The sequence below is a fragment of the Aspergillus brunneoviolaceus genome, assembly GCF_003184695.1.
Source record: "Aspergillus brunneoviolaceus CBS 621.78 unplaced genomic scaffold BO95scaffold_1, whole genome shotgun sequence".
Classification (NCBI taxonomy): domain Eukaryota; kingdom Fungi; phylum Ascomycota; class Eurotiomycetes; order Eurotiales; family Aspergillaceae; genus Aspergillus; species Aspergillus brunneoviolaceus.
The window spans coordinates 719,606-731,936 of record NW_020290731.1 but is presented as its reverse complement, the minus strand read 5'-3'; the positions used below and the strand labels follow the sequence as shown (position 1 = coordinate 731,936).

Sequence of the window (12,331 nt, the reverse complement as noted above, 5' to 3'; positions counted from 1 at the left end):
GATCCAGAGGCAGATCCAGATGCAGCACTAGCACCGGAAGAAGAGCCATTGCCAGAGCTAGAGCCAGCAGAGCTATTGTCAGAGCTAGAGCTGGTGAAAGAGCTATTGCCAGAGCTAGAGCCGGCGGAAGCAGAGCCATTGCCGGAGCTTGAGCCGGTGGAAGCAGAGCCATTGCCCGAGCTGGAGCCAGTAGTGGAGCTGCTACCAGAGGTAGAGCTGGAGACAGAGCCGGAGCTAGAGCCAGCAGGCGAGCCATTGCCAGAGCTAGAGCTGGCGGAAGCAGAGACACTGCCGGAGCTAGAGCCAGCAGAAGAGCTGCTGCCAGAGCTAGTGCCAGCAGAGCTGTTACCAGAGGTGGCGCCGGAGCCGGAGCTGGTTCCGGCAAAAGAGCCAGCAGAGGAACCAGCATTGGAACCACTAGGCTTGCTAGAATTAGTGCCAGAAGAAACACCCGAATCGGAGCCAGAGTTGGAGCCAGTAGTAGAGCCCGAGCCCGAGACAACGCCAGGCCCAGACGAGGAGCCAGAAGCCGCACTGGAGCCAGAAGTCGATCCATTGCTGGCTGTCGGAAGGGCTGTGGCTGTGGAGACACCACTGGTGCCATGGGCCGTGGCAGAAGCAGTCACGGGGCACACAGTCGTTGAGACGACCAGAGTCTCGGTAGTAACAAAGGTGCTCTTTGCGGAAGCGGGGCAGTTGGGGACGGTGGAAGGGCACGCCGTGATGGTGGCAGTACGAGTACTGAAGACAGTAGAGGTAGTGCTTCGGCCGTCGTCACCGCCGGGCAGACCGGTGTTGGATCCTCCTGTAAGCGAGGCACCAGTGGTAGGTTGAGCCTCGGTCATTGTGACAGGGCAGATAGTTGTAGAGACCACCAAAGTCTCGGTTGTCACAAAAGTACTCTTTGCAGAGGCAGGACAGTCCGACACACTCGATGGGCAAGCGGTGATGGTTGCAGTGCGAGTGCTGAGAATGGTTGATGTAGTGCTTCCGCCCTCCGTTCCGCTCGAGCCGCCTTGGTCAGAAGTTCCAGTGGTTGTCACGATGGCAGTTGGTTGAGTTTGAGACGCTCTTGTGGAGCAAATTGTCTCCGAGACGGTCATAGTCTCAGTGACGTAGGTAGTTCTTCTTGTGGAGGGAGCGCCAGAAGCGATGACACCGCTGCTGGAAGATGCAATAACTGCAACGGAGGAAGAAGGAATGACTGGAGAAGCGGAAGAGACTGGGGAAATAACAGCCACAGAGCTGGGTGCAGAAACAGCAATCTGAGAGGTCAATGCAGACACAGGGGATGAAGAAACAGACAGAGTCACTGCTCCGCTTGAAGAAGGAACCGAGACTGCGATAGTCGAGAAAGGAGAGGCGGCAGGGGTAGCAGGACGTTGAGCCAGAGGGCTGACGGCGGCAGATGAAGAGCTGATTCTCGGAATAGCAGCACTAGATGGAGCAGCAGCGCTGGGCGAAGAAGCAACGCTGGACGGTGCGACAGCGCTGGCGGAAGAAGCAGTGCTAAGAGAAGGCACAATCACAGAGACCTGCGACGAGGGTGTGCTGCTGCTGGTAATCACCACTGGTGTCACAGCCGATGGCGTGGGGGAAGTAACCATCGACGATGAGAGCACAGATGGAGATGGCACTTGCAAGGAGGATGTCTGAATTGAAGTGGTGGTTGGAATCACGGTGGATGTTGGGAGTTGCGTAGGGGTAATCGTGATGGTCTGGGTCGAACATGAGGTGACCGCAGGTCCAACAAATTGCACATTGTCCAGATCGATAGCGGCTCCAGCATACTGGGAGGTGCCGGTACAATAGCCATAGATCTCAAAGGTGTGTGTTCCGGCGGTGGTAGGAGTATAGCTGAACGAGAGGGTGTCCCAACCAACCGTGCTTGAAGAGACAGACACGGTAGCACTTCCGACGAGGCCGGCGGTGGTGAAAGAGTCAATGTACGCCTTGATATAGCAAGTCATACTGGCGTGAGAGGAAGTCGGCTTGATGCGATATTGGAATGATCCGGTATATTGGCCATTCGTAATGAACGAGCTACTTCTCTGATATAGTAGGACCGTTACCGATGTGCTGGTCGCGCTCGTCTCACTACCAGAATTATTAGCATGCATCCAAGCGTTGAGGGTCCTTGAAAACGGTCGTGTCTCACACATATAGAGAGCCGTCAGCTGCATCGCCTGAGATGACGTTGCCAGTGGTTCCGGAGGCAAATCCCCAGCCGGTGATACCACTTTCAAATGACGGATTTGAAAGGGGATTGGGCGTGGATGTCGCGCATGTCACCACCTCGGTCTCTTCAGCCGACACACCGGGAAGAAAGGAGCGCGAAAGCAACAGAAGCGAAACGAGAGACGGTAAGCGAGGCATTGTGGAAAGCGAGTGTGTGTCTGAATAAGAAAGAAAATGAGGCAGAAAGGACCGTCGGTCGGCTCGTCCACCTGACAGTTGAAGTCAGAGAGGACAGCAAAAAGAAGAACGAGAGACCGGTGAAGAGAAACTTAGAAGGAAAGAGTGACTCAATCAGGGATGGAATGGATGGTCGGCTTCAGCTCTTAAGAGATGATGAAGCCGGCGGAAGGCCCCAATCCGTCCCAATCCATCCCATCGTTGTCGTCTTAAGCTAGACCGTTTAAGCCTCTATCATACGAGAGCTGAAAATAGCCAGGCAAAAAAGGCCGAGCTGCGGCTGAACTGGAAGGTGATTGAGCGATTCAGGGGATTCCTTCATGGTGGCCAAAAGCCTTTTGCATAGTCCCGTACGCTAATATCCACATTCGACAGATTGTAGACATCTTAGCCGAGATAGCTTGTGGCTAGACTGCAGCTGAAAGCCTAAAAAGTCTCTTGATCTTGAAGAAAAAAGTGGAACAACCTTTTCTTAGCGTCCTTTTTCAGGGACAAATCTGGCGAGCAAAGATTTGTTCCATGATTCGTGTGGGTATGGACTGTGGAGAAGATATCTTGACTCGTGGTCATGTGCTCCTTTCTGCACGGTACACTAAGCAACTGTGATGGTGAAATGTGCATTAGGTATTTGCTACCAACCAATTCTATGTTTAGTTCCATGATGATGACAGAGATTCCGGATCAACCGTGAACAGATGTTTGAAAACAAAGCCCACCCCGCTAAAGCAACATTATAACAGAGATACCCAAGATAGAACAAAAGCAAAACAGCCCAGTGCGGTATACATATGCGAATATATCAACACGTGATACGGTTGGTGTCAATCTAACCCACGAGTTCAGAACATTACCAGGTTTCCTGTTCTGAGATTAGCATCCATGAATCAAATAGCCCGACCTTGAGGGTGGAGAACTTACGGCAATGTATTGTCCGGCTTCCTTCTTGTTCGCCCAGAACTGTTTCGCTTCCTCCATATTCAAATTGCCCTTGGCCATGGCAACATCGACGAGAGCGTCCTCGACGCCCTCGCCCATCCCCTTACCGCTACCGCAGACGAAGACTCGGCCGTCCAGAGCATTGATGACAAACCAGACCAGATCAGCTTGATGGCGCACCTCTTCCTGAACATATTTGCTCTCCCCACGGCGGCTTTGCACTACCGTGCGCACCTTCTCCTCATCAACGCCCCATTCGCCTCGGTAGAGCTCGTCCAAGAGGGAGTCACGGACGCCCTGCAGGACCCAGACCTTGTTAGCGCAGTTGGCCGACTGGAGGCGTCGCTGTACGAAACCGCGGAAGGGAGCGATGCCAACACCGGCACCAATCAAGAGCATAGGGCCGTCGGAAGTAAACTGCTTGGCCAGCGGGTTGGCCATTAAGCCCCGGAACATAGGGACATGGAGGTCAAGAGTGGAAGGGTCAATGCCCTTCTTCTCCGCCTCGATCACTTGGCGTGCGAGCTGCTCGAGGAATCCAGACCCAACGCCCGTGCGCATGCCCCCCTTCCAATCGTCTGATTCGGCAACAGTCACCGCCACCTCGACCAAACGGCGGGTTTGGGTACCCTTATCCTTGCATGAGAGAAGCGGGTCCTGAGAAAGGGAGTAGAACCTCGGCATGAGGGTATTCAAGACAGAGAGAAGATGATCCAGGGGAGGTTGAGATGAGGGAAAAGCGTGCAACAGCTGAGAGACGGTGATGTGCGAGCTAGTACGCAGGTCACAGAAGGCGCCTTGTCCCTGAGCGGAGGCGAGGAACGAAAGGATCTTCTTTTCATTTGGTTCACTGGCATACTCGGCGAGCAGTCGGAATAGACCCTTGGTGGGTGCATAGCTCTGAATGTCTGAGCACCAGTTCAGCAATTCCCGCCGGGTGGTGATTAGCTCCCGAGGTTGATCGTCTCCCCAGATCGTGGGCCACCGACCCTTCGTGGTGCGCACGGTGATCTTCTTGTCACGAATCGACTTGGGCACACCCAACAAATTGAAGATATCATCGACCTCCTCGTCCTTGTTCTTGGGGCATACTCCAATGGCGCCACCCACGACGAAATCGACGCTACCACTCTCGGCAGGGTAGTCTGTTACGTCAATCTCAAAATGATATGTACGCTTCTCGGCACCGGACTTGGTCAATTCTCGGGCATGGTGCAAAGGCGCACGGAAGACGTCATACGGGGGATGAGGTTGGACAAAAGGAGGCGGATGGTTTGCAGAACCCAGCTGCAGATCCACTGCCGATTTCGGGATTGCAGAAAAAGAGACCGTCTTCTCTGGTAGAGGCACAAGGTTCGTCAATTCGCTGTCCAAGGTGAGGTAAGCGACATTGAGCTTGAGGCTCTCATAGGCCTTGTTGTGCGGAGGAGTGACGACATTGGCTCCAACCGATGGCGTAGGAATGTTGATCAAAGGCTGGCTGCGACAGCAACCACCACCACAGCACAGAGGCTGGAGCTTTTGAGTGCCAGCAACGCCGACATTCTCCAAAATTCTTCTCATATCCTCAGAGTTCTGAGAGATCAGAACAGTGGAGGCCCGACGGGGCTTCTCGGAGCCATCTTCGACGGAGGATTTCTTCAATGATTCCTCCGCATCGGACGAGATCTCTGTGTCGGGCGTCTGGGCAGGCGATGGTGATTCGGAACCAGTGGATTCGGTATCGCGCAATGATGGTGACGAGATGCTGAAATTGATATCGGTTACAGACAGTGCCCGAACTCCACGGGGCTCTTCGGGGACAGGGTTATCGGGGTGAGAGGTCGACGATACGGGGATGCTCTTATGGTCCCCATTGGAGGCAAGGGGAGGCTGTGGCGTCGCCAGCCTTGATGAAGGCGGCTGAGGTACGGCGTGAACTACATACACAAAGAAAGGTCAGTCATTTGTCAAGAACTGGGCCGTTGTGAATTGGCCACAAGAGTTGGTGGCGTAGGAATAGCGACGGAAGAATGGAAGCAGAAAAGAAAGTATGATTTACCCATTATATCTCTGTGAAGCAATGTATAGAGCGAAAGAATTGCCCGCGAATTCTGAGCGTGTGACGATATTAGAACAAAGCGCGGAGAGAGAAGATGTTGGGCGGATTGAAGGATCGATCAAACGTAATTGCTGGTCGACAGTGGAATTAAAAAGAAGGAGGGCCCAACGAAAAGGGATGAGCAAAGGTAGTGGCAATTGAAGACGGTCTACAATAGACCAGTGGACACCGCAAAGCGAGTGGGCATTCAGATAAGGACGGACGACTGATGCAGGGAGCAAGCAGATCGGAAATGAAAGAAGTCCCGGAGGATCAGAGCGATGCTGTTTTAGGGAGGTGGAAGGACAATGGATGGATAATGTGCCTGGGGCAAGACGGCGCCGGGAGGACGGTTCCGAATGCGCTAGGGTCTGTACGTGTCAGAAAAGATTCTCCCGGTTTGTATGAGACTGTAACTGGATGATAGAATTGAGATTTTGCAAAAGAGCAAGAATGGTTAAGAGAGGAGAGGAAATTGTTGGGGAAATCCTGGAGAAAGAAAAAAGAGAAAAGAAACCGATGAGATAGGGCACGTGCTAAAGCTACCAATGACGGATTCAAATAGGGGAGAAGAATGCGAGGCGAAAAATCGTAGGGAACAATTATTCAAGAATGAAAGCATGACTTTTTCTGGTTGCCACTCGGTGAGGAGGAAATGTCTCGTACAGGTCCATCCATCGGTTCCAGTTTTCTCTCCACGGTATGTAACAATACCCGTCCACTTCCAGCGACCGTTCGGGAACGTTTATCCCACAACACTGGGGCGTCAATTGACTCAATTCCCATCGGGGTCTTTGCAAAGACAGAGCGTCCGATAGGCTTGTTCAGTCAATTCTACAGTCTATAAGAACATTACTATTCGCTGCTGTGCCAAGCGATCGGGTACTTCAAAGCGAACGGACCCCTCCCAGTCTCTCCGCGGGGTAGTCTGGATCTGCAGCTAGCGGGTTATTTAACTCGAGTCGGTAGGAAATGGGAGGCAAATGAGTGGAAAAGCTATCCCGACTGGGAGACACGGTATCTGCAACTCAGTAGATTTCTCGTGTTGATTATCATAGTACGTCCAGGTCATCAGAAGTGTTGAACGTCTCGTAGGTACACACCTCCTGAATACTGTCCTGGATAGCATGATCCAAGATGAATTCATCCGGTGGCCTGACAACGGCAATGAGACAGTACGTAACAACCGCATCAGCAGCCGAGTTACGTTACCGATCTAATCTGATCCGGGTGCGGCCTATTCCTCGGCTAACACACAACTTTTCCTTGCCAGCTGAACGCTTGGCGACGTTGAGGTGATGTCGACCAGATGATTGCAGGACATACGTCTCAAAAATCAGCTCTTGCCGTCAGCATTTAGTGCAAAGAATAATCTACAGCAGACAATAGTTAGTGGGGGGGGAGGGGGGGGGGATTGTAATGATCAACAGTGCATTCGCGAGGTAATGTGTACGTATTTTTGTTGTGTAGCCGGGGTGTCTCGTTCCGGATCAGATAAGTGGTCGACGGGACTTTTTGCTCCGTGTTCATCCCACTATCCTTTTGTCACAGTAAACATGACCTTTCAGTCAGTCTGGCATATTTAGAACCAGATTTGAAACGGGGTTATTGCTCACCCCTTACACGAGATACATTACCCTTCCTACCAGATGCAGATTGGCGGGACTTTGTCGACGAGAGCCGGAGCTGGCGGTTGAGCTGCTCGGATTGTGTAACTCATGTGACAGGTCTGGTAACCAAACTGTGTGTGGGGCCCATCCGACATCGGCCGACCGGGCGTTTCCGTATCAATCAAATCAATCAATCAGATAGCCGTAGAAAGGCATGCCTTTCCCAACGGGGCTCCATTTCTCCTGGAGAAGGTCATCAGGGGCACAGGAACAGCGAACCAGTTGACTTAGCGTTCAGTCTCATCGAGGGCAGCCGCGTACCCCATAAGATTCACAAACCCCCCAGCCCCAGTGTGCCCACATCCCGTTCTCGAAATATTCTAGCAAGGCACCAACCGTGCCAAACAGGTTCTGGAAGCCAAATGTTAATTTTTCATGGCAGCAGCTCCATTGAGTCGATCAGGGGCTGCTGATCCGACTGCAGGGGGCTCTGACTAGGCTCCACGGTTGAATAGAGGGAGGGTTTTTTTTTGCTTTGTTGTGCCGCACGTAGCCGTACTTCGCACTCGGGGGGGAATTTCTGCAATCATCGACTCGGCTAATACACCGCAAAATCAGGACGAGAGGAAGCATGTCCAAGTATATCCGGTCAAATATCACGTCAAAATTGCGCCATAGAGACGGGCCTCCAACTTCTCAGGCTAAAAGCAGACTAAAATCGGCTCCTTGAACCACTTCTTATCTGATCTTGCTGAAACCCGATTGTGCGGAGCAAGAGTGTAATAGAGCGCAAATTAAATTGGGGCTGGGCTCCTTTCGGATCCAGCAGATTGTCTAGACCGTCGGTTCCTTTCGTTGAGTGGTACGCGGTGGTACTCATAGTACATTCGAGTAGACAAGACCTCTCTTTCAACCTGCTGGTCCAGTCCCTTCATTCACTCTATCTCCCTTTAATCCAGGACCTGAGTCAGCCCTGGTCTGGCCACCTTAGATACCACCCAAGCCCTGAAGTGCTGTCAATGCCTCTTTCAGATTGGCAGGCCTAAACATGCGGTACGAACTGGCGGCGGCATCCGACAGCCTGGGATGATCGGAAACCAAGTCGCCCCCTCCCTCCGATCCCTTCCAGACGTCACACCAGCAAACATACATACATGTAAGACGACGTCAAGCTATGTTAACCCCGCAAAGAAAGGGATGCTGCTCTTTTGCCACAGCTCCCTGAGAGTCCAATTCCCCTCTCGGGTTGGCATCATAATGACACTTGTGACTGATGAAGCTGTTATCCTGCACCGAATCGGGCGAGGACCGAACCAGACCAGACCACCTGACGTAACATGAAACTATTCTCGACCTTCACGCAACCTGGCCTGCTAGCCCGGAGAGCCAATTCTGCGACATTTGGTGGGAGAGAAATCGATACCCAACGGACCCATTCTCGTATCTGGGGCCACAGGCTGGGGTTGTGTTGTGTTTAATGTCCGTCCTTAGCCCTAGCCGGAGTTTCTCCGCGGGTTCCAGTAGTACCTCCCACCGAGTCCCAAATGTTGCGGGGTGTGGACTCTGATTTCTAATGACAGGCCCCATGATTCGTTGGTCAGATATGGTGGATTCTTCGAGTCTGCGCTCCCTTCTACTGTGCATCATCAGACAATGAGGGATGTCGCGGAATGATGTCCGTCACATTCACATTAACTAACACAGCTGGCATATCATGCGTCTTTCCAAGGCACTTCTTTTCGAAAACTGGGCATCAGATCACAAGCCTGGAGGATTATTCAAAGATAATTATATTCGAGGTCACGGCCACAATCCCTGCATCATTATGACCACACACACACACACACACACACACACACACACACACAGGCACACACAGGCACAAAGAACGGAGCCATCCATCCCTGTCCTATATCGGGACGATTTGGTCAAAAACCCAACAGCTACATAAGACATACCTTCTCTGCCGTTAGCCTGCCTCCCCTAAGCGTAGTCACGGAATCTATACACCACCAAGAAAAACAAGAGGACGTAACAACAAAAAGCGCACCCGACAGATATAAGAATGACTAGATCGAGTGTACCAACCAGTCTAGCTTTCCTTACCCCCGCCCCCCCCCTTTAACCCATTCATTTCACAACTCGAATAGAACCGGCTGCTACATGCCATGCTACGACCTGCTGTTTCATTGTAAAGATCAAACCAACCACAGTGGGCAGGCATACTTGCTTTCTGTTTTCTCAGGAAGTGTACCTGCGTTCAAGGCACGGGACGGATCCAGGGTTGTGACTGTCTTACCATTCAAATCGAATTGCTTTCATACACGACAGAGCTTCAGATCAAGCGGAGCGAAGGACGCGTCCTTTTACTTCTATCAGATCACTGTCCTATATAAAGCCACCCGTACATTTGACGGAGATCACGATTGCTTCAGAGTCGCCGGGCTTTGCAGGAATGCAAGCCTGCTACAACTCAGTTCAAGATAGCGGCACGGACGTGCTATGACCAACAGCAAAAGACTTTTTTCAGTCAACAGTGGATGGTGGACAGAGGAAAGTCTGCTGGGACTCAATGCTATGACTGACAAGCAGAGATGACTTCATAAGCAGACGGGAGAGAAGGAGATTTTCGAAAGGGGTACGTGGCTTCAACACAGTCAACACAGTGGCCTAGGATCGACTCTTTGCTGCTCATGACGAGGACGCGTAAGTCGGAGGCATTTTATCAAAGTGGAAGGCCTAGTCTATGTACAAAAGGTTGGGTCTGTCTAAAGAAACCAAAGCATGAATAACGCCTCACCGATGCAAGTTTTGTCGCGCTAATCTCAGCATGTAAACGAGAAAATTGGGGATCGGCTTTCACGATCAGACAGAAGGGCGCCTGAATGGATGCGCCTCAGTGTTCCTGGATTCGAGTTAGCGTCGAGGATTGGAATGACAGCTGGTGTGGCACCTACAGGACGTATTCATCCAGATTTACAACATCCGGCTCGGAGAAGATGAGGTAAAAGTACTTCAGGGTTTCCGCTAGCCAGAAGCTCTCCATGTAATCCAGCTGTGGTGACTCAGGATCGCGCACATCGGCGATTGCAGCGTGGGCAAAGTGCGTCCAAGTCATCTTCTCGATATTCTTAAACATTCGCCATGCAGCATTTTGTAATTTCGTATCGCCGGTGATACGGTACAGTATAAATACAGATTCGATGGCCTCTGGTCTTTGAACAATGTCAGCGCATGAGTATGCCAGCAGGAAGAGAAAACTAACCTGAGGTGATACTTCGGGTCTGGAATATCAACCACCCCCGGCGGCAGCCCGTATGTTTCAATGAGTGATTCGGCCTGCTCGATGGAATTTTGAGAGCTGGACTTCTTCGCCAAGCGGCGTCGCACATCCTGATACCACTTGTTTTCGTCCCACTTGCAATCATTCGGGTCACGACATGCGCTCAGATGGAGTATCTCTGGCATGATACCAGTGGGCATGATATCGTATGCCCAGATGCATCCATCGGCCAACTTCCGCGCGATAGAAAGTTCTTCGGGACGGTCGAATACTTTGGCCCCAATGCCGACAGTGCCACCCAAGAAGCACTTCAGATGTTCCCATTGTGGATCCAGCCTTTCCCTGCTGGGGGAGATCACATTGGCCTGGATGTTCCCAGCGAAAAGAATGTCTTGATTGTCCTTTGTCATTGGGCGGAAGAGGAGACGGCTCTTGAGAGCTTTCATGAACGAGTCGTACATTCCGCGATATTGATTTGTTTGAGCTCCAAGCAGCATATGCTCCTTGGGGAGATACTCGTACGTCGAATCAGCCATCCCTCCGATTGTAAATCGAGGGTCACTGAATTCCATATCTTGTGCATTCACCATCATAGGCCACAAGCCTGGCAGTTTCGTAAGTCCCTGATTCTCTTCAAAGAAGTCTGTAATCCTTTGAATGGCGTCGAAGTACTTAGGATCCTTGGTCAGCTGAGACATTCGGGTGAATTCCAGACTGAGCGATCCGAGTTCAGCAAGAATAGTTTGTTTACTGGGCATAATGCCGTGACCTCCTGCAGATCTAGAGGCCGGTCAGCATTTGCTCTTATCATACGGATACAGCGCCTCGGGTAGCGCGATCCGTCTGGTCATCGTGATCAAATGTATGTCTGCCTTACCTGGTCCATTCCCATCTGGATTGCGGCATCCTGTTACGGGTGTCGAACGATCCATATATCATGTCCGCAATCTCGGTGGCCTTCCTGAGCAAGATAGGGTATTTTCCATCGGTAAGATCATAGGCTCCCAGAAACCCGCCCAGGTAGCGAATGTTGGTCTCGAAAATATTGATCTGCAGAGCGTGCGTGGTCGAGAAATCGATGCGGTCGAGAGCTTCCAGCGCTTCTTCGAACTCTTTTGTCATGCCCATGATGACCAGAGAATCAAGGGAATCAACCAGCGTAGCTGCCCATCCAGCAAACGTCTCGCGATGGCGCCCACTGAGGGGAGACAGCTCGTCCCGTAGCCAGGCATTGTCTCTGTATCCTTTCCACGCATGTTGGAACGCCTTCTTCACGGCGTTCTGTCTCTTTTTCCTCCTCCATCCAGCAACCCACGACTCTCTTGGGAACTCATACTGTATCTTAGGTATAGCGGATGGTACTGCTGTAGGAAGAGGGATGTAATCCTCGATTGGATGATGTTCGGATTGTTTAGTCCAATGGATTCGATCACCACCTGACGATGCTGAAGTCGAGGTGGGTTGTTGCGCATTGCCATGAGCATGTGAATGTGGTCTCCTGGCGCCGGGCGGTAGACTAGAGAACAGACTGTAGGTGAGACAGATGAGAATCACAGTAGGAAGGAGATAGCTTCTCCGCGAAAGTATCATGGTGATTGGTTTATTATATGAAGAAATGGCGCAATTGGACAGAATTGATTGATTGAGAGAAAGGACAGCCGTTCAAGCTACGGCCAGAAGTTATAATATAGAAACAAGTTTAAGCATCGAGAGGAGGCTCGATACCAGACTCAGGCTGAAGTCACCCCGGGCTTGGGATTCCGAGACCAGTACAAAAGAGCGAACGAATTGGGGGAGTTTCCAGGTTCGCGAGACCCTTGGAAAACAGGTATTGTCTAGGAGAATATGGATGAGAAAAAGACATATGGCCCGTATATAGCCGTCAGGGATCGATCACCCCTGGCTGTAGGGGGAGCTCAAGGGCCTTTCCTGCTACTTCAGGTTAAGGCTAGCTCATAAGCATCAGTGTCATTGGTAATTCCAGTATTTTAGGTGGAATGTTGTATC

The 12,331-nt window shown here is 51.6% G+C and overlaps 3 protein-coding genes across 3 annotated transcripts in view; all 3 read right to left on the bottom strand.

The window, feature by feature from the left end:
• BO95DRAFT_458329 (uncharacterized protein) overlaps window positions 1-2,376 on the bottom strand; it is a gene marked incomplete at both ends in the record, with an annotated part of 2,912 nt that extends 536 nt beyond the window's left edge. Inside the window, 2 exons of the mRNA XM_025588541.1 lie at window positions 29-2,097; window positions 2,159-2,376. Coding sequence (XP_025448103.1) covers window positions 29-2,097; window positions 2,159-2,376 — 2,287 coding nt within the window. The remainder of the gene's footprint in view (window positions 1-28; window positions 2,098-2,158) is intronic.
• Window positions 2,377-3,262: 886 nt separating this feature from the next.
• On the bottom strand, window positions 3,263-5,396 carry BO95DRAFT_448840 (FAD binding domain protein; the record flags this gene model as incomplete). The annotated part of the gene is made up of 3 exons (XM_025587904.1): window positions 3,263-3,274; window positions 3,334-5,253; window positions 5,331-5,396. The coding sequence occupies 3 exons, from the start codon at window positions 5,394-5,396 to the stop codon at window positions 3,263-3,265; spliced, it is 1,998 nt and encodes a 665-aa protein (XP_025448102.1).
• A 4,598-nt stretch (window positions 5,397-9,994) lies between these two features.
• BO95DRAFT_426801 (glycoside hydrolase family 47 protein) lies at window positions 9,995-11,914 on the bottom strand (the record flags this gene model as incomplete). Its single annotated transcript, XM_025584762.1, has 3 exons — window positions 9,995-10,256; window positions 10,307-11,104; window positions 11,202-11,914. The coding sequence occupies 3 exons, from the start codon at window positions 11,912-11,914 to the stop codon at window positions 9,995-9,997; spliced, it is 1,773 nt and encodes a 590-aa protein (XP_025448101.1).
• Between the last annotated feature and the right edge of the window lie 417 nt (window positions 11,915-12,331).